This window comes from Meleagris gallopavo, chromosome 10 (assembly GCF_905368555.1).
Source record: "Meleagris gallopavo chromosome 10, MGAL_WU_HG_1.1, whole genome shotgun sequence".
Taxonomy (NCBI): Eukaryota; Metazoa; Chordata; class Aves; order Galliformes; family Phasianidae; genus Meleagris; species Meleagris gallopavo.
Genome location: NC_139413.1, coordinates 26,251,046 through 26,270,006, shown reverse-complemented (window position 1 = coordinate 26,270,006; position 18,961 = coordinate 26,251,046). Strand labels below are relative to the sequence as shown.

The 18,961-nt window shown below is 44.6% G+C and overlaps 1 protein-coding gene across 10 annotated transcripts in view; it reads left to right on the top strand.

The window, feature by feature from the left end:
- Positions 1 to 13,257, top strand: part of LOC104912426 (uncharacterized) — a 131,280-nt gene extending 118,023 nt beyond the window's left edge. For 9 of the 10 annotated variants that reach the window (XR_014885141.1, XR_014885139.1, XR_014885136.1 and 6 more), the window contains 3 exons: positions 5,157 to 5,372; positions 5,827 to 8,165; positions 11,748 to 13,257. Coding sequence is in view for 1 of the 10 variants with exons in the window: in XM_085231308.1 (XP_085087434.1) it covers positions 5,157 to 5,372; positions 5,827 to 5,940 (330 nt within the window). In the remaining 9 variants the exon portion in view is untranslated. The remainder of the gene's footprint in view (positions 1 to 5,156; positions 5,373 to 5,826; positions 8,166 to 11,747) is intronic. The other variant, XR_014885132.1, reaches the window with a different exon arrangement.
- Positions 13,258 to 18,961: the final 5,704 nt, after the last annotated feature.

Sequence of the window (18,961 nt, the reverse complement as noted above, 5' to 3'; positions counted from 1 at the left end):
AAAAAATGTTTCTGGAGTTGCTTGACACCACTCGTTCCAATGAGACGCTTCTTTCTCCTGTTCCCTGGGTTTTTCTAGAAGCTTGCTACCACATTTCACACCTGGGTGATGCAATAAGCCAAAGGGAAAGGCTGTCCTTTCTGTGGGTGAAGGATCTGGAGGTGTCCTGACCCAACACAGAGACTTTTCCTACAAGAAACCTGCAGTTGGCAGTGCCACAACCTCCAAGCACCGCGCCAAGCTTTGGGTTGGCATCTCTTTCAAATAAAAAGGTCTTACAAGCTTCCAGACAAAACACAAAGGCAAAACAAGTCTATTAAAGGGTGTTCTGGATTCAGAATCAGTAATCCAGAGTCCTTCATTGTACCTTCATTGTATGCAATTGGTGGGTGAGTGATGCCAACACAGGGATGTCGTGTTTCATTGTATGGCAGCACATGCCAATGGGGACAACACGTATGGTTTACCACGTATAAAGGTTATAACTTCTATAGGTTTCCTTACTGCTGTACTAGCAAGCTGCTGATCTTGAAAGACAAAAACAGTGCAGAAACCAAGAGGATCCGCTGCTGTTGTCCATAGCTGTAGCTGGGGTGCCCCCAGATTACAGCAGCTGAGCCCTATGGTCTGCTGTGCTCCAAGAGATAAATCACTACGTTGGCCTCATGGATCAACACTGAGGTGGGACCATCCTCAGTGTCATGGCACACACCAGATCGGATGCTTATTTTGCTGGGCTTGGGGCAGCAAGCAGTGTGGCATTGGGTCTGTCCAACGGGCTGAAAGTCAGTGCTCTGTACCTGCAAATAAAATCCAAACCGAATGCAGGAAACGCATGAATCAGCTAATTATTCCTTTCCCCACAGCCCCTGTGCATAGTTTGGTGTCTGAGTTGGGGTTTTTTGCTTTTCTCCAAAGCAGCTGGAGATGGGATGTTGAACATGGTGTGTTATTGCTCTTAACGGTATTAAAGAAAAACATCTCAAGTGCTCATTGGCATGTTTTCATTATATGTGAGGGTAAAATGAGTGCCAGATTTGAAATGAGGGAGGCTTTTTCCTCCAGTTCATATCGTCAGGGTTTGCTGGGGAGCAAAGTGGGGAAACAAGACACTGGGGCTGGCAGGGGCACTGGGTATCATGTCCCTCTTAGAATTAATTTGGTATTTTCACAGCACAAATTCCTGCTGTGGAAGACTGGAGTCCTTGGTGGTTCCTTTTCTCTCTTCCTTTGGTGTTCCTATTTGTGGCTTTAATTATTTGTACTAAAAGCCTTAAGCTCGTTATGGCATTTTGTGAAGTGTTTTCGTGGTTTGTGTTGAGTGAGTGTGTGCAGAGCAGTTGTTCCCCGACCACTTTGGATTTAATGTTTGTCATATGATTGCCTGTGATTTCATGACCTCTATGGCTGAAGTGAGCCCTGTGCTGTTTTTTTTTTATGTATGTGCAATTTAGCTTTTAATTAAGGCCTTGTTACCAAGGGAGTTGCAGCTCACTTGGCTCAGATGCCTCAAGGTTCTCCTGGCTTGATGCTGGAGAAAGGTAGCCCATATTTGGAAATGCTCAGCTTGCTTCTCTTGTTCCAGCCATCCAAACTGTTTGAATTAATCTTCAGCCTCCTTTTTCAATGCTTACTGAAGAACAGCATTTTTATTTTTTTTTTTTAACACTCCTTTTTATCACATGGTGTGATCAGCCTAGCCCAGACAATGTGCCTTCACGCTGTGGTCTGGTGCTCATTTAGCAGTCTACAAAGTCCTAACGAAGTGCAGATGCGCTGGGGAAGAGCCTCCCTCTGGCTGAGCCCTGGCTGTGTCACTGCAGCATTGCAGACCAACGTGGTTCTGCTGGCACTGGTTGGTGGGATGATTTGGTCCTGAGAGGTTTTACATACTTCTTTCAACCTCATAGACATAGACAAGCAAACTGGCTTGTATTTTTATTTCTCTTCCTCTTCTCTCCTACTTTTCTATGCTAGCAAGGTTCATCCTTCTGTTTGGCTCTTGAAACTTATATTATTCACAGACTTAAGGTCTTCCTTTTTCCAAGGAAACAAGCAATTTCTGTAGCCCTGTTCTTAGGTGCTCAGGCTGTACCATGTATCCAGGACTGACTTTTCAGAACTGACTCCCTTCTCACATGTGTGTCCTCTCTCAGCTGTCTCTAGGATACCCATAGATTTTGGGAGCTTTAACAGACACCTGCCTCCAGATTAATGCCAGACAAGCAGAGCAGATAGGTACCAGACCTCCATTCTGCCACTTTGAATAGACCTGGTCCCCCCTCCTTTCCCCCCTGCCCTCCTCAAAGCAGGGACCATAAATTTACTTGGCAGCAAGTTCCTGAGATGCCACCAGGCTCAGCTGCCTTTCTAAAGTAACCTGAAAAAGATTACTGCTGCTAACAGGTTTTCACACATCTGTTTTGGAGAGGTTTAACAGAAGGTGAGCTCGAGCTGTGTTTTAAGGCAGTCGCTTGGGATATAATACTGGATAATCATATGCTGTGCCTATGGGTAATTAATAGAGGTGGCTCAAACATCAGTACTTTAGAACCAAGCCAAGACTGAAGAACCATTAATTCTTGAGAAGCTTACAGCCAGTGCTTTTGTTTTTGAAACGTGCATTTTTTTGAAATCAGGATGCAGACTTGAGCTCAGATTTTGCATGTTTAAAAAGTTCCTTTTATGTTAGGTGCGTTCCAGTACCTCCATTCCAGTCCAGTTTTAATGAGTTTGTGTTTTGTTCTTGGAGAACACTTCTTATTGCTGTCTTTGTTTTAAAGCTATCAGTTTCCCCTTCAGGTTTTTCCAAGCCCAGTAGTGAAATGTCAAGCTGGGTCATACAATAATTTTTAGGAATCATTCTGGAGTGTTTAGTATTCATATAGTGGCCAAACTCTGAGTTCAGTCAGTTGTAATCATTGTGCTGGAGCACGGTCAAGGTGAGAAGTTTGGCCTGGACCCTGTGGCCATCTGGCCATGGAGAAACCAGCTGCCTCCTGGGCTAGAAATGTCCTTCATCCATCACAATCAATCTCAATTTCTACAAACAAGCCCTCATTCTGCAGCTTACCTCCCCACGCACAAAAGACCACACTCTCCAAATATTATCATTGATGGTTGTTTAGGTTTTGCATGGAGAAAACTCAAGCCAACACCTTGGAAACAACCATAAGTAGATTACCAGGCCTTGCCAACTTCCAAATCCTTGGTGGTGTCTCCTGGGAGAGAAGGTGCCTGGAGATCATTTGACCCAACATGCATAGAAAGGCACTCAAGAAGGCATAAGATCTTCCTAGAGGAAAGGCAGATGAGCAACATTTAAAGCACTGCTCTCAATGACACAGGAGTCTTTTCCTGATGTTGACTTCTCTGTTGCTTTCTAATTGAGGAAAATAGATACTTGCAACGCAGTAACTGCATCCCACTAAGTCCAGATGCCTCAGGTAGGTCAGATAAATCATGATTTGGCCACTTATTTCTCTCCACTCATGCCAAAGGGAATCTAGACCAGTAGCTCTAGTGTAGACATCAACCCCAGAGACATACAACATCCAGGGAGATGTGAATCTCAGCTGGTTTGTCTCTGCCTTGAAGCCTGAGTCTGAGGAAAAAAAGAAAGCCAGGCTGCAGGCAAACACAGCGGTCAGAGACACAAAACAAAACGCTGAAAAAGAGAAAAGCTATGAGATGGCCAACAGTTCTGGGAAGGTAAGGGCATCTATCTGAAAATGAAACAGCACAATGAGAGAGCAGGAGAGAAAAAGGCAGCCTTGGACCAGCGCAGGAAAATGAAAATTTCCTTTCAACACTGAAAGTAACAGTTTCTAAAATCCACCTTCTCTGTCCCTCCCAAAATGTAAATTCTAGTGGTTACCCCTGTGAAAATCTGGAGCAGTTCTGTGGTAGTAAGTAGCAGATTCTTGGCTACTGGAGCTTCAGAGCAGCAGATGGTTTTTTTGGAAAATGACACTTGCAGGGCCCAGCTGGTAACCACAGCTGAGATCTCCCTATCAGAGATCTTAGAAGTCAACTGCTGCATCGGCTTTGATTGCAGTGGAAACAGCAGCTGGGCTGCTGGAGATCGCACCCAGGTGTGGTGTGAGGAGGTACATATGGGCCAGTGGCTGACCCACTTCAGGCAATTCCCCACCAGAAGTGTCTGCATTAACTGTGACGTTGCCAGAGTGTTTAGTAAATACGATTTCTTTTATAGGTGATCTGTTAAAAAAGAATTCCTTCTTTAGGCTCAGATAGTATTTAGGTCCATTCTGGAACAGAAGCGATCACCTCATTCTGGCCCTGCCGAGGCACCTTGCTGCTGAAAGGCCAATCTGCTGCCAGCAAGCTGCAAAGCCAGGCCAGGAACAGGCGTTCCAGCAGGAAATGTTGGCATCTAGAAACAGATCCCTCCCAAAAAACGTGAGTAACTTGAAGTATTAGAAGATCTTACTGAAGAAAAGGGTGGAAGAATGCCTCAACTTACACACGTCAAAATGAAAATCAGTCAACAATTTGCCTCAGAGGTAAACAACGCAGCATATGGGGAACTCTGCTGCTGCTGTTATTGAAATCTTCATGCTCCCCAAAAGTGTTGAAAAAGTGGCATCATTTCTTGCACACAGAGACCTGGTACTTGACTGTAAGTGAAGGACTTCCAGATGTTTTCAGTGTCAAACAGTGGTTGTATCTCAACTTTCCCCGAGAGCAAGAAAATACAACTTTCTTCCTACCATCTGATCTGAATGTTATTTAACCCTCCTTTCCAATAGTTTCTGTGTCCTCAAACTTTGTCTCTAAAACTTACTTTTTGCGCCCATGCCATATGCACACCCACCTGGATGTGTTATGTGCTATGTTATGTTTTATGCTGTGTTAAGTGCTATGCGCACACACCTAACCATGATGTGTTATAAGTAGAGATAGCTGTGGATTTTCCATCCTGTCAATTTCCAACTGAAAAAAAAAAAAAAAAAAAAAAAGTACATTCAAAAACATCAAATTTTGCTGTGGAAAAACAGAAGTCCTTTTTCTCTGCTTGAACAGCCTCAAAATAAAGCTGTTATGGTAAAATTGAAATATTTTCGTATAGGAATCAATTGTAATTAGGGCATATGTATTGTACGAAATAAATGTTTTATTTTTTGTTGTTTCAGTCAAGTGTCAATCAGTTGGTGCCTGTTGGTAAAACAATCAGTTCTGAAAGTCAAGAGATACAGGTCGTCCTCCCAGCTCCGTGGTGGTTGGATTCCATGATGTGGACATGTAACTGCAGCTCCAGATGCCATGTTGTTCTGGGACGTGCACAGAAAAGAGTGATCAGGCACTGGAATGAACTGTCCAAAGAGCTGGTGGAGTTGCTGTCCCTGGAGGTATTCAAGAGCTGTGGGGATGTGGGCGGGCAGTGGGGACACGTTACAGTTGGGCTTGGTGGTCTTAGAGGTCTCTTCCATGATTCTGTGGCCTTTTCTATGATTCTATGATCCATGGTAATAGTGGTGCTTCAGAGATAAGATTCCATCTATCTGGGGTCTTGCTGTGACATGGACTATTTGTTGATCCCTGTGTTTGTGCATTTGGTGCTCTTTAAAATCATCTGGCTTTCTAGTCCTCCAAACAAACCCAGAGCCAACAGAGGTGTGCTAACACATGGGCAGAATGATAATGATAAAGACTTTATGTCATTCCTTCCTCACCTCACTTCCTTACAGGATTTAGACATCGCACAAACCAACTCAAGAGTTATATAGATTATTTAGTATCTCATCAAATAACTTAGCTGATTGATTTGTGTGTTTTTTCTCTCTAAATATATTTTTCTTTTAGCATTCAGGCATGCCGGAAAAGGAAAATGATCCATTCCATAACTCCAAGCTTATCTGTGATCCAGCTCTGAGCCCCCTGAAAATTTGCCCCAGCTTTCTGAAACATCTGTTGTAGAGCAAACATGCATCACAGCTGTTCTGTGGTGTTTAAAGGACAGAGGCACCTGAACTATTGCTCCCCTGCCATCAGTTCCAACGAATGAAAACCATCTTGAAGACGCAGTGTTGCTGATCACCAAACACAGGGCAGGATTGTTGCTTGTTTCCTATTCTCTAACAGGGGAGCACCAAAAATAGAAGCAGCTGCATCTTTCAATTGGGTGAGATTTGAATAATGTTACTGTGATTTAAATAAAATGGGAAAGCTGGGTGCAGTGGGGGGCTTGATCGGACAAGTGCAAATGAGACCACATTTCAGCATTCTATGGCAGATGTGATTCCAATTTCTCTGACCCTCTGCTCAAGAATATTTGAATCTGTAGTTTATTCTTATGAAAGCAGCGACACTGACACAAAGGATCTCAGCAGGCTGCTTGGAGAATGTCTCACAGCTGATGCTGGCAACGGACAGATGCAGCAGACCAGTGACTGCCAGATGATCTCAATGAGATTTTAAACCAAAAACAGAAGAGGGCTATTTTTCTTCCTTATTTCCTGTACCTTTGGATGATTTTACTGGTTTTAATGAGTTTTGGACTCTGGAAAATTCTACCAGTTTCAGTAAGTTTTCTTCAAGTTTCTCACTACCAGCCATTCAGAAACACCTGTTAGCTGTAATTCTTGAGAATTATATGTATCTCTTGCAATATAGCAAAGACCAGCCCCAAATCCAGTCCCTTCTATGATGCTGTCTCCTGTTGTTCTTGCCTGTAAGACTGAACCTGCAGGTGTTCCTTAGCACAGGTGTTGAACCAGTGCACAGCAAAGCTAGTAATTAGGAGGATTCTTTGAAACGGCCAAACAAAAAGCAATTTCTGCATGTGAAACGGATGAATGAAACCATCACAGTAATTTAGGTCTGGCAGTACCTACACACATCTGAGGTCCTGATGTAGGATGGAGCTGAGGCCAATGCAGGATCACTGTTGGTGCTGTGCTTCAAATGAAGCAACTGTGGTCCTGCAGGGATGCAGGGCTGTGGTCCTGTTGCGGTGCTAGAGTGCATTCTTTCCTCCAGTTCTGCTCAGCACTGGCTGAAAGGTTTTGGAGGATGTTTCTGTCTCTGTTATCAGCCCATGATGTTCTCAGGTATTGCACCTCTGCTGCACCCACCCTCTCCTCCCTCTGAGTGGGTCTCAGGGCTTCCTGGGGGTCGGCCCTTTGCACTTGCATCCTTCACATACTCGAGCTCATTTGTCACGTTCCCCCATTTACCCATCTCACTGTGATGCATATTTACTAATTCTAACATTTCCTCGTTAGTCATTCCCTCCAGGCCCATTAGTCACTACAAATTCCCAAACGAGAGGCCACGGTACATCGTTCCTTCCAACAGACAGCTGACACGTAGTAATTAGGCAGCTGAACATAAAAATAATGAGGCTGAGGCTCCTGCAGATCTCCGTCCCCCCTCTTGGCACCTGGGAAGCTTCACGCACAGCCCCAGCAGCCACCACTGCACAAGCTGCTCCCTGCAAGACGTGCCTCTTTCTCTCTTTCTCCCCCAAAACTTGCTATCTGATCAATTGAAGGGCTGCTCGAGCATTCAGCTTCATGACTTCTGGCAATATTTTCTAATCTAGGCACTGAGTTATTGAGCCTCCCTTTCTCTGTATCATGTAGGGACTGGTCCAGCTCCTCTCCACCTCCAGGAAATCCTCGTGCCACGCTGCCCTGCCAGTTTGCTGCAGGCTCTCTAACTCAGAGCACACCCCTGGAGATGACGCATTTTTTCACAATAGATTTGCACGCCAAAACAAACAGAATGATTCAGGCACTGGTTAGACTGCCGTGTGCAATGCAAAGTGTTATGAGACCAAAAGGCTGTTCATGTCCATCCCAATTTTCCTGTTTTCTTGTATTCATTCTCTTTCTCTCTCCTGTGCACTGCTGGAAAGCCATTCAGTTGCTTTTATTCTTTTTTTTTTTTTTTTCCTCTTATTTTTTTTCCTTTTTTATTTTCTTCTTTCTTTTTTTTCCCTCTTCTTTTCTTTCCTTTTTTCTTTCTCTTTTTCTTCCTCTTTCTTTCTCTTTCTCTCTTTCTTTTTTCGTTCTCTTTTCCTTTTTCTTGGCTTTTGTGGCACTCGCTTTCCTTTGCCACAGAAATACCCTGGAAACCAAGTGCCCATGCAGACACCCAGTCCAAATCACAGTGTCTGGCATCGCTGGAGTCACTGGCAGGTAGGAAGAAACTTCCCCTGCAGCTCTTTTTTTCCCCTTCTGAAGCAACGTGTCTGGGCTGTATTTGGTTTAAACAGGCCCTTGATCTGCTTTGTTTATGGTAATTTCTTTATTCCTGTGAGAGAGAGAGGGAGGCCAGCACTGAACGGATATTGTTATGGGACTGCAGATGGGCAGATGGCTTGAAAAAATGATTGCAAGATTTCGCTTGCACTCTGGGCCCGTCTTTCACATTTGGGTGCAAAGACCGAGTTTGTCTTCTGTCACAGGGAGCCTCGATTAGTTTCCCTAAAACCAGAAATCACTTTGAAAGCAAATCCCCGAGGTCAACGGTGCCACAGATTTGGAGGTGAAGGATTTGAGGTTAAGAGCTGACAACCAGGATGGCGAGGCAAGATTATGGAAATGAGGATCTGCAGCAAATTCTCTCTTGTTTCCCCCTTGTAACCTGCTAATGACATTAGCGTCCGTCTTTGACAGCCCCTCCTCACAGGGGAACTTACTTCAGCACTAAAGACGCTTTTATGAGTCCCAGAGATACCGGCAGCAAAACATGTGGGCAAAGCTGCTAAGACTCAGATATGGGACAGAGTCCTTAAAAGCCCAGCGCTGACTTAAAGGACCCGAAGTGAGGAGTGGAGCACTTCTCTCCTCTCTTGCAGCTGCGAAGCTGCAATCAGAGGGATTAAAGCCCTCCTCCCATTAACGTTGCTTTCCCAGCTCAGGCTGCCCATCTCTCAGACATCTCCCCTTTTCTTCTCGTGGTGTTCCCCACTATAACTTCAATGACAACTGCCCAAGGACAGGTATTATTAGAAGTGCAATTGCTCCCCATGAAGTTGGTGGACTCACACTCTAAGATGCACTCCTGCCCTTCTCTGCAGGACTTTTCTGCTGGTGCCGGTAAAGCTCAGATCCATTCCTCTCCTCCAGCGAGGTGGCAAAAAGCAGGGTGATCTTCCTCCTTTTCTACCCAGTAATAGTTAATGAGACGCTGTAAGCTATTTTTTAGTCTTGAAGTGAGTAGTATCCTGCAACCATCCATGTGGATAGAGGCATTAAGTATGGAAAAATAATGAATGTGGCTGTTTGAGAAGCACCTTACTCACCTATCTAAAACACCTGCCATTCTATTGATCTCAGATGTATGAATTTGTGGCCTTGTTACGAATATTCTGATGCCTCAGCTCTCTAGCATTGAAGCATTCATTGAAAGTAGCTATAGCTTTACAAATAGAATTTTTTTTTCAGAAATAGAATTTTTCCATCTGTTTGTTCCATTTTCCCATCTGTTCCTCCAGCCTCATAGTCTTGTTCAACCTGTTTACGAAGATTTCCTTTAAGTGAATATATATATTTTTCCATTCCAGGACAATTGTTTCTTTCACTGTGGTTTGACTTGTTCTTACACTGCCTTTCCGAGCCCCTCTGTGTGCTTTTGCCACTGACCTATTTAGCCTTCCAATACACATTTTAATCCCTTGATGTGAACAAATGCCTTGAGGCCATGAGGATTTATTGTTGGATATATGGTGATCACTGGTGGCCCTCTGGCCAAAACCTGGTGAGAAACCCGGGATGCCCATGGATGGCATTAGGAGGTCTACCTTGGTGCCTATGCATGGGTGACACCAGGGCACTTCCAGTTGTACTGCTGTTGGCCAACATGGTGAGTGAATGTGTGCACCTAAGTTTTTTTTGCAAAAGAGGACACTTTGCTACCAGAAGAAGCACGGCAGCACGCACCCTGCTGCAATGGCTGCTCTTCACAACGATGCCTTTCAATCACCAGCATTTTCTGCAAATATACTTGTCCTGCGTGCCCCAGGTGTTGTTCATCTTTGAAAGTTATCAAGCAATGCAGAAACAGTAGGACTGTGTGATAAGCAGCAGATAAATACAAAGCGAAGAATAAATTGCCACCAAACAAATTCTTCCCATTGTTGGTTGCCACTGAAGATGGTCTCACAATTCTTCCCAAGAGCTCCATTAGTGAAAAAGCTGTGCTAGCTTCTGGGTGGTACCCAAGGCAGTTCCCAGCCCATGTTTATAGAATCAAATAATTATTCGAGTTGGGAGGGACCCTTAAAAGCCATCTGTTCCAACTCCCCTGCAGTGAAACTTACAGCTCCATCAGGTGCTCAGAGCCCCATCCAGCCTGACCTTGGGTGTTTGCAGAGACAGAGCCCTTAAATGGGAGGAGTTCTCAGGAACATCCAGACAGTGTTTTATTATAGCTCAATCAGAAGGTGCACTGCATTTGTCTCTCTGTAAGTGTCTGAGGGACGCAGGGAAGCTCTCCTCGAGGAGTTGTCATTTCTGCCGCACAGAGCACAGATTTGCGTCTCTCCAGGCCACCCAAAAAGGGATCTTTGATTTGTCAAAATAACCCTTTCTGCAGGGGAATGGAGAGCTTGGAGGATATCCAAAAATGTGCTAATCTACACTTTTTAGATTTCTCTTTTTATGTAAAGGAGGCGTGGGGGGGGAGAGGGGGGGAAACTAATAATAAGCTTGTAAATCATGCGGTTAAGTTTAAAGAAAAATGCTTTGGGAAACTTTTCCAGTCTTCTACAAGAAATTTTGCTTTTATTCCTTCTGTCTCCACAAGACTTTTGCCTTCTACTGTTTGCCAGCAGGAGGAAGATTGGAAAAATTCTACCGATCCTGTTATCATAAGCAATAACTGTGGAGTGCTTTTATTGTTATCCTCCTCCTCCAAAAAGAATGAGGTCAAACCCTCTGTTTAGCTAAACACAGACTTTTCTTTTGCTCCAGATGTGCTAAGCAGGAGAGCTATGTGTAAACAGTGTAAGTTTTTTTTCCTATTCAAGAAGAAGCTGAGTGCTTCCTTGTGTGTCCAGGAGACTTTGCAGACTTCTGGACAACACTTTCCAGATAAAAGGTCTCAGAAGAAGTCTTTGGTGCAAAGGAGACTGCAATTCCTGCTCACCTTAGGAGGACTTCCCTCAGAAAGACTCAGACCAAGCACTGGCCTTCCTGCCCCAGTGCAACCATCTACTTCTTTTAAAGGTTTATGTTGAACAGCATCCTGCTCAGACGTGTATGATGGAGGCAGCAGCCTTCACAGCAGCCCCTACTCTTGCTCTTACCATGTCCTTTTGGACACTTGGAGCTAAGCACAAATAAGCTGCACATTTCCTTCCAAGGACAACTGCTTAGTTCTTGAGCTCTTGGGTACCAGAGGCCAGTCCTGCAAGCTCATATAATAACAAACTTTAAATAGTTTGATAAAAAGGTTATCCATTAGCATTATGAGTTGCTTTAGTTCTCTTTGTTCGCAGAAAACAAAGGCTTTCTGATCACAAATAAATCCCCCCATGCGCATTGCCTTTAACCAAAGAAAAGCTTTCTAAAAAAGAACATTATCCCTTTGGGTAATGATGCACTCCCCCATGCTCATGGTACGAGGCATTCCCCTCCTTCACTTTGTTACTTTCTGCAGCTCAGCTTCCATACGTCGCTGCTGATGTGCAGTGCCAATGCTGTTGGTGATGAATTTCTTGCAGAGCTGACTTGAGCAATGTCTCTCTGAAGTAATCATTTTTTTTTTCTCCCCAGCATTTAGCTGAGCACAGAGCACAGAGTCTCCAAGACCTTTCACCAAGCACCCATCAGCAACAAGTTCAAGCTAAGCAAGAAACTGCCCTGTTCCAGAGGCTAAGCAAATCATGTCCTACGTTGTAACTAATTATTTCTATTGGCTGATTGCTTGTTAATGTGTCTGTTTTACAGGTAAACAGATTTATCTTAGAAATGCAAACATTATAATGATGTTGGGTTTTACTCATTGCCTTCCTTCAGAGATGGAAAGGCTGAACACTGAAATTGGTGTGATTTAACCTTTTACAGAATTCAGCTGATTTTCATACCTCTGCAGCATTATGTCCCAAGTTGCTGGGAAAGATTAGGAAAGCCTGAAAACAATTTGGCCCCTCTGAGGTGATGATACTACCCAACCCCAGCTCTTCATGAACATCCCCATTTAAAATGGAACATTTTCTAACTGGTGGGTTAGAGGGGAAGTCATTTCTGGAGACCACTGTGTAGACTGCCATTCAGAGTTTTAAAGAACATCAGCCATCAGAACATCTGGCTGAATGGGCTCTGAGCACCTGATGGATTGGTTGGTATTCCTGTTCATTGCAGGGTTGTTGGACAAGATAGCATTTAGAGGTCCCTTCCAAACCCAATGGTACCGAGAGGGTAAGGTGATCCAAAAGGTTTGACCCCCAAAGCTTATGACTAAAACTGCAAAGGCTGGGTGAAGGCATAAAGGGAGACAGTAAAGCACAGCTTTGTGGTTCTGAGAAGGCTCTCTCAGGCTAACAAAATAAGGAAAGGGAAGAAACTCACCAAATTAATTAAAATTCTTCAAAGTAGACGTCACACGTACGCTGATTGTAAACCCCTACCTCCATGGGCTGGTGGCACAATCTGGGTGGTGTCTTCACCCTGTGGGAATCAAATGTTGTTTCTGCATTAGAATTGGATAATATATATATTTTATTTCTTTCTGGGAGTCTTTCTGCTTAACTTGGGGAAGATCCCTGATAGTTTACGTCACTTATCGTCTAGATAACCCTTCCCAGGGACGCACGCTCTGTATATAGGTGTATATAGGTGTATATATGTATATTTTGTCATACACACTGCAAGAATATCCAGCACCAGATCAAACCAGAGAACAAATCATGGCATGCCCGAGGAAGCACCTGAAGAGACATCGGAAGGCCTGACATCATCCCCCGCCACGGTGATCCTTGTTTAACGAAGACTTGGAAGCAAATCACCATATCAATACGACAAGAAGAGCACTGAGACATCTTGGAAACGACAGGATGGCGACTGACTGACACCAGATAACAAAACAAATTAACAAGTAAATAACAAATGTAAATCCTCTGATAAGATTGTGAACCTGGAGTACCCAGCCAGTGGGGAAACAGGGGAGAGGGGGGAGGCAAGGGGGAGAAAACAGGGTATAAAGGCTGTCATGTTGTGTCCATAGATGCGCTCCTGCTTGCGGGACGCCCGCCATTGCAATCGCGAATAAAATCTGCTTTTATCAGAGATACCGTCCTGACAAAATTATTTGGATATTTCCAACAACCCCAAGGTATTCCTGCATCTCTTTTACCTTTATTTCTAAAGAAAAGCAGATCTAGAAAATCTCTGGATGGAGATACTCAGGAATGACAGCCGTTGCCTTCCTTTTACCATGTGGCCAGCCCTGGAGACCCAAACCAGTCATCAGTTTCTCAACGCATCCCAGCCCTGCCCATAGTGACACTTTGGGTTCCCATTCCCATCGGGAGGGCCCCTCACCTCTTTCTTTCCACCACCACATAGACTGCTTTCAGTGGAAAGGGGCCAGGTTTTCATGCTTACCTTCCCTACTGCACTGACCTGGGAGAGGGAAGGCCTTTACCTGCTGCTGGCCGCGGGCAGGGGACACATGGAAGAAGCAAGACTGAGGTGCCTGGTGGCAGCTTTATGGGCTGGATTTCAGTTTGCCTGCTGGGCCGAGGTTGCAGCTGGCTGGCCTGATCTCATTCCCTCCCACTGGCTCTCACTGAGAGCAGAATATGCCTTCTCCCGCTGATTTCTGCTTGCCATATTGATTGCAGCAGGGTATAATGGAGACAAGTCAGGCAGAAAGCCAACCACCCTTGGGAATGATTAAAGGGCAAGCAGGAAAGGATAGAAGTGAAGAAAAACAGGCTGACACTTAGGGCGTGGTGGATTTGGGGCAAATTACGCTCCTTTCACCACCTCACCCCGTGCTCGGGACCGTGCAGCAGAACTCCTTTTCAGCTCTGCCCAAAAAGAGGCATTGCACCGACCCCCGTGCACGCAGGGAACAAAATCCCCAGATCGCGTACAATATCCCCATTGTGCATGGATTTGCAGACTGATTATTCAGAGCGCAGCCAAGGAAAGGTAAGGCTATGACCCATTGTTTTCGTGCGATCAATTGAATACTGTCATTTGCATTTAAAACGCTCCGAATTCGCACTGTCAATATGCCAAACAGCTGCTCGGGCTTTTCAGCATTCCATGGTGACAATCACACTATCGTACATCATTGGCACCAGGATTTGCAATACTCTCAGTGTCAAAATTTTGTGTGTTTTTTTTTTTTTTAAATCCCCCCCCTCCCCCTCCTTCCCTCTCCTCCCCAAATACCCAAACCTGTGAAAAATCCTCTTTTAAAACGATGGCGTTGGGTGCTGCTAAGCAGGCCTTCGCAGATGCCAACATATCAAAATTCATCTCTTTTCTTCCTCTCCTACAATTAAAAGGTAGTTAGGAAAGAGGCTGTTCCTGATAGATCCACCTTCTGTTTTCTCCTTTGTATGCGTATTATTCATTAGCAGTCTAATAAGAGTTTCAAAATGCTCTGTGCCTCTGCCAGCAGGGCATATGTATGTAGACATGTGCTTGTGACAGATAAGTACATAAACAGCATATTGGCACCAGAAAGACATCTGTGCCTAGAAAAATGCTTGTGATATGTACATAAATGACATTTTAGCTCTAGTCAAGTCCTTGTGGCTTTGAGAGGAATATGTGACTATACTCTTCTCTGTGAATATTGAAAAGGTGCATCTTAGGAAGGAGAGAATTTCAGAGGTTTACCGAGAGCCAAAGGGAGAGCTCTGGTGCGGGAACCCAATGCTGAGCACAGTCCAGCACCCCCAAATCTGACTCGATGTGGCCACGTGGGCGCATCACTGCACGGAGCTGGCAAAAGCAATGCAGCAAAGAGAACAAAATCTTGTCCTGAAGACCAAAAAGTGGAGGTGTTTGGGGTGTGGAGGCACAGGCAGGGGTCCCCATGTGCTTCTTGCTACCTGTGTGTAATTATCTGGCTGAGAGATGTGAAGAAAAGCTCTTCAACTGTCTTCTATGGCAGAAAAGGGAAATGGTGGTTTGTTACAGAAGGGAACCAAATGTGCCATCCTCTGGAAACTTCCTGGGTTGCACCAAGGGCCACTTTACAAGTACACTCATATTGTTCAGCTTAGGCTCAAAACACCTCAGTTTAACCATTCACAGTGACAGCTGCCTGTTTTACAGCTTTAATCCATTCTGAAAGCTCCACTGCAGCCAGGAGGTAAAAAGTGAGAGGCATGTAGGAGAGCATTTGCATCTACTCCTAGGTAGAAAAAAGGGAAGATGTAAAATTGGAGATGTTTGGGTATTTGCCATGCACACATAGCAGTAATGAGGGACTCTCTTCCTCGATTTTGGGGCTTGGAGTCTGACTCCCTGAGATATTTGAGCCCTGAGCTCCCATGGTGAAGTCACACCAAAATGTGGAACTTTGGCTTTTCCTCCTTTTAGCACTGGGTTCAAGCACATACTTTGCAGATTGCTCCAGGAGGTACGGGTGCTGCAGTACTCACAGCTCCTCACTTTCTGCAATTACACATCTCCCGTAGGTTTCATCAGATCCAATAACACAAATCCTAAAAGGAAATGAATGTCCAAAGCCGCCATCACCTCTGGGTCCATTTGGACTCACCTGGGTTGGATCGTGAAGCGACAGCTGTGTGTGCACAAAGCCCTTTGGGACATGATCCCATGTACACAGTGGGGTTGTTCACCAGCAAAAAAATGTTTTTTTGGGTCTGATGTGAGAAAGAAAGAAGCAGCAAAATATTCCCTGCTTCCTTTGACTTTTCTGGGCCTGTTGGTCGGCATGGCCATGTGGGCATCCCACACCTCCTGCGTCTCCTGGAGGTCCTGCAAACTGCAAGGGGAACCACAGAGCTGTTACTTGACTGCAAAAAAAGTGTTCAGGGGGAAAATTGTCTCCAGTCATTCTCATTTTGCATGTGATTTTTCCTACATATGTTTCTAATCATTAAGAAATTCTGTAGCTTAAATAATGCTCTGGAAGTACGGTAACTGTTGGACTACATTCTGTTGTAACCTTATTGAATTTCACTTCTCTGGAAAAAATAATGGGATACTATATCTTGAAAAACAAATGGTAATTGAGTTTTTAACAGAATGTTTCTCTTTGTGTTTCAAAACCTTCTGCACACAGTTAGACATCTAGCCAGGGAAGAAGGTACAAAGCATATGGGCCAATTTCTGTCTGTTGGCTGATCAAGATGCCTTAATACTTAAGCAGTGATGGGTGTGTGTCCATGCAATATGGCACAGTGTATCTCTCTGCCCGATACCCACGAGCTCAGGTGAGATGGCCAAAATTTTTATACTATGGTTAGAAGAGCATTCTAGGAGGAAACGGGGAAGGTGGGCTTACAACCTGCTCCCTATTAGGTGTTGGCATACCATCCTCATCCTGCATGAATTCACATTTTGGCTATTAGACAACAAAGGGTTTATATTCCTGTGCTTGTGGTGCAGCCCAGGGACACAGGCTTACCTTCTAGGTGACAAGGTTTTGCAGAAACTGCAGAAATAAGAATTGTCCAACACTTTTTCTTTGCCCACACGCCGTAGTGCTGTGATTTCCTGAGTTCTCTGGGGATTTACACATCACTGTGCTCTGATTTGATTAAAAGCTGGGACCCGAAACAGCACCATTGCAATGGTAACTTACAGGTGTTATTGCCTACCGAGATTAGGAGAGGCGTGGTAATGCTGGAGTGCTCTTCCCTGATTTTTAATAAATCTACCAAGTTAGGGACTTTGTGAAGAGATGCATTTGGACATGGGAATCTTCAAGGCAAAGTAATAGGCATGAGGTTTCTGACTGACAAGACACATGTGAGTACATGCAAAATGTGCTCCTCCAGCTAAAAATAACATTTCTCCTGTCAACCACGATGCATCCACCCCCACAACACCACCCAGAAGAACACATTAACACCTTGGCTTTGCACGTAGCCCAATTCACAGCAGCCACAAGTGGTAGAGGGATCTGCACTCTGTGTGCATGCTGACAAATCATATGGCATAGCGAAGAACAGAGGAGTGAAACTGGGCTAGCAGAAGTTGACGCCTTATCATCACAGTCCCTTTGAGCATGCTGTAGGCTGACACCTCCACCAACCGAGTCATCTCCCCGATGCCAGGATGAAGAGCACGAGCCCACTATCCTGATTTAGCCTCCGAGGCTCAGCTCACCACACTGAGAGGGTGCAGTGATGTAAAGAGACAAGGGATCAGCCTTGCACCAGCAAGGGGGACAAGCAAAGAGTGCCCAACCACCACTGCTCACAGCTGTGCTACAGTGATGGTACAGTACAGACCAGTGATGTGCAGCGTTTCCCCCATTACGGATCCACAGTTTGTGCCCAATCCCAAAACCTGTAAATAATATTTCAAACCTAAGAGTGTTGGGTTGCAGATAGGCATCATTGTTAAGGAGGAAACCTGTGCTAAGGTGCAATTCTGTCATGCAGTCTGTATGTGGTATAGCAGTCAATAAGTAGTAAAGCACATGGACAGTAAAGAGAAATAGAAATATCAACATCTTTTGCCCAAAGATTATTTCCCATGAATATATGCTGTTGTGTTGCTGTTTTGTTTTGTTTTATTTTGTTTTTCTAAAAAATTAAAGCCTTCTAGAAAATGTTGAAGAAAATAAAAAATTACCATACACAGAATCCCAAAATTGCAGAGGTGGGAAGAGACCTCAAGAGATCATCAAGTCCAACCCCCCTGCTGAAGCAGTTCCCTACAATAGGTCACGCAGGTAGGCGTCCAGATGGGTCTTGAATATTTCCATAGGAGACACTGCCACCACTTTGGGCAGCCTGTTCCAGTGCTTCATTCCCTTCACCATAAAGAAGTTCTTCCACATGTCAATATGGAACTTCCTATGTTCAAGTTTTAGACCATTACTCCTTGTCCTATCACTACGTACCACCAAGAAGAGCCTGGCCTCATGCATTTGTCTCCCATCTCCCACCATATATATTTATGAACATTTATTGGATCCCCTCTCAGTGTTCTTTTCCCCAGGCTAAACAGATCTGGGCTCGACTATCAGTCTCACCATAATTTCTAGGCCAGCCATTTTAAAATCATTATTGACAGTTCTGCATCAGTATAAATGTAGTTTGTGAAGTGCAGTTCTTAAGGGGTGACATACATATAGATAGACAGATATAAAAGATGTGGAAACAAATCAAAGCTAAAATATTGGCAACTGACTCGAGGGTGGTTCACGGACATGGAGGTCACTGTCGGTCCATTGCAGCCTTCCTCTGGACAGCATGAAGCTTTATTCAGAGGAGCTTTGTGGAAATCTGGGAGATTAAAATAAGTAAGTTCCAATCTCTCCTTTAGCCAACAAGCACATGAGCCTGTGTTCTCACTCTCAAAATTAAGCTCCTTTAACTCTCATCTAAGTTGAACCTAGAGCTTTTACAGTGCTTCCCTTGTCCGAACTTCACCTGACTCCAGCAAAGCTGAGCAGGCTTTGGTGGGTGCTGAAGGCATCTAGCCCTTCCCAGACAGTGCTTAGAGCTTAACAGGATCAGCCCCTTGGCAACTCGCATGCTGTCCATCACCTCAGATGCCTTACAGTTTTTAAATTATGCAATATCTACCATGTGTAATTAGCTAAGTATCATGGTTTTGTGATTTTTGGTTTTCGGTATTCCACATCATAACACCATGTAGTGCACTGCAAGTTAAAGCATTAATGTTCCAATTCCAGGTACCTGTCTCAGTACGCCATAGAAGTCATGGGATCTGGCTCTTCCTAGTTGGGTGATCTCTTACCACCTTGCAGAGGGTGCTGGAGGGTGCTTTCCTAGCCGTTCCAAGCTTTTCAGGTTTGACTG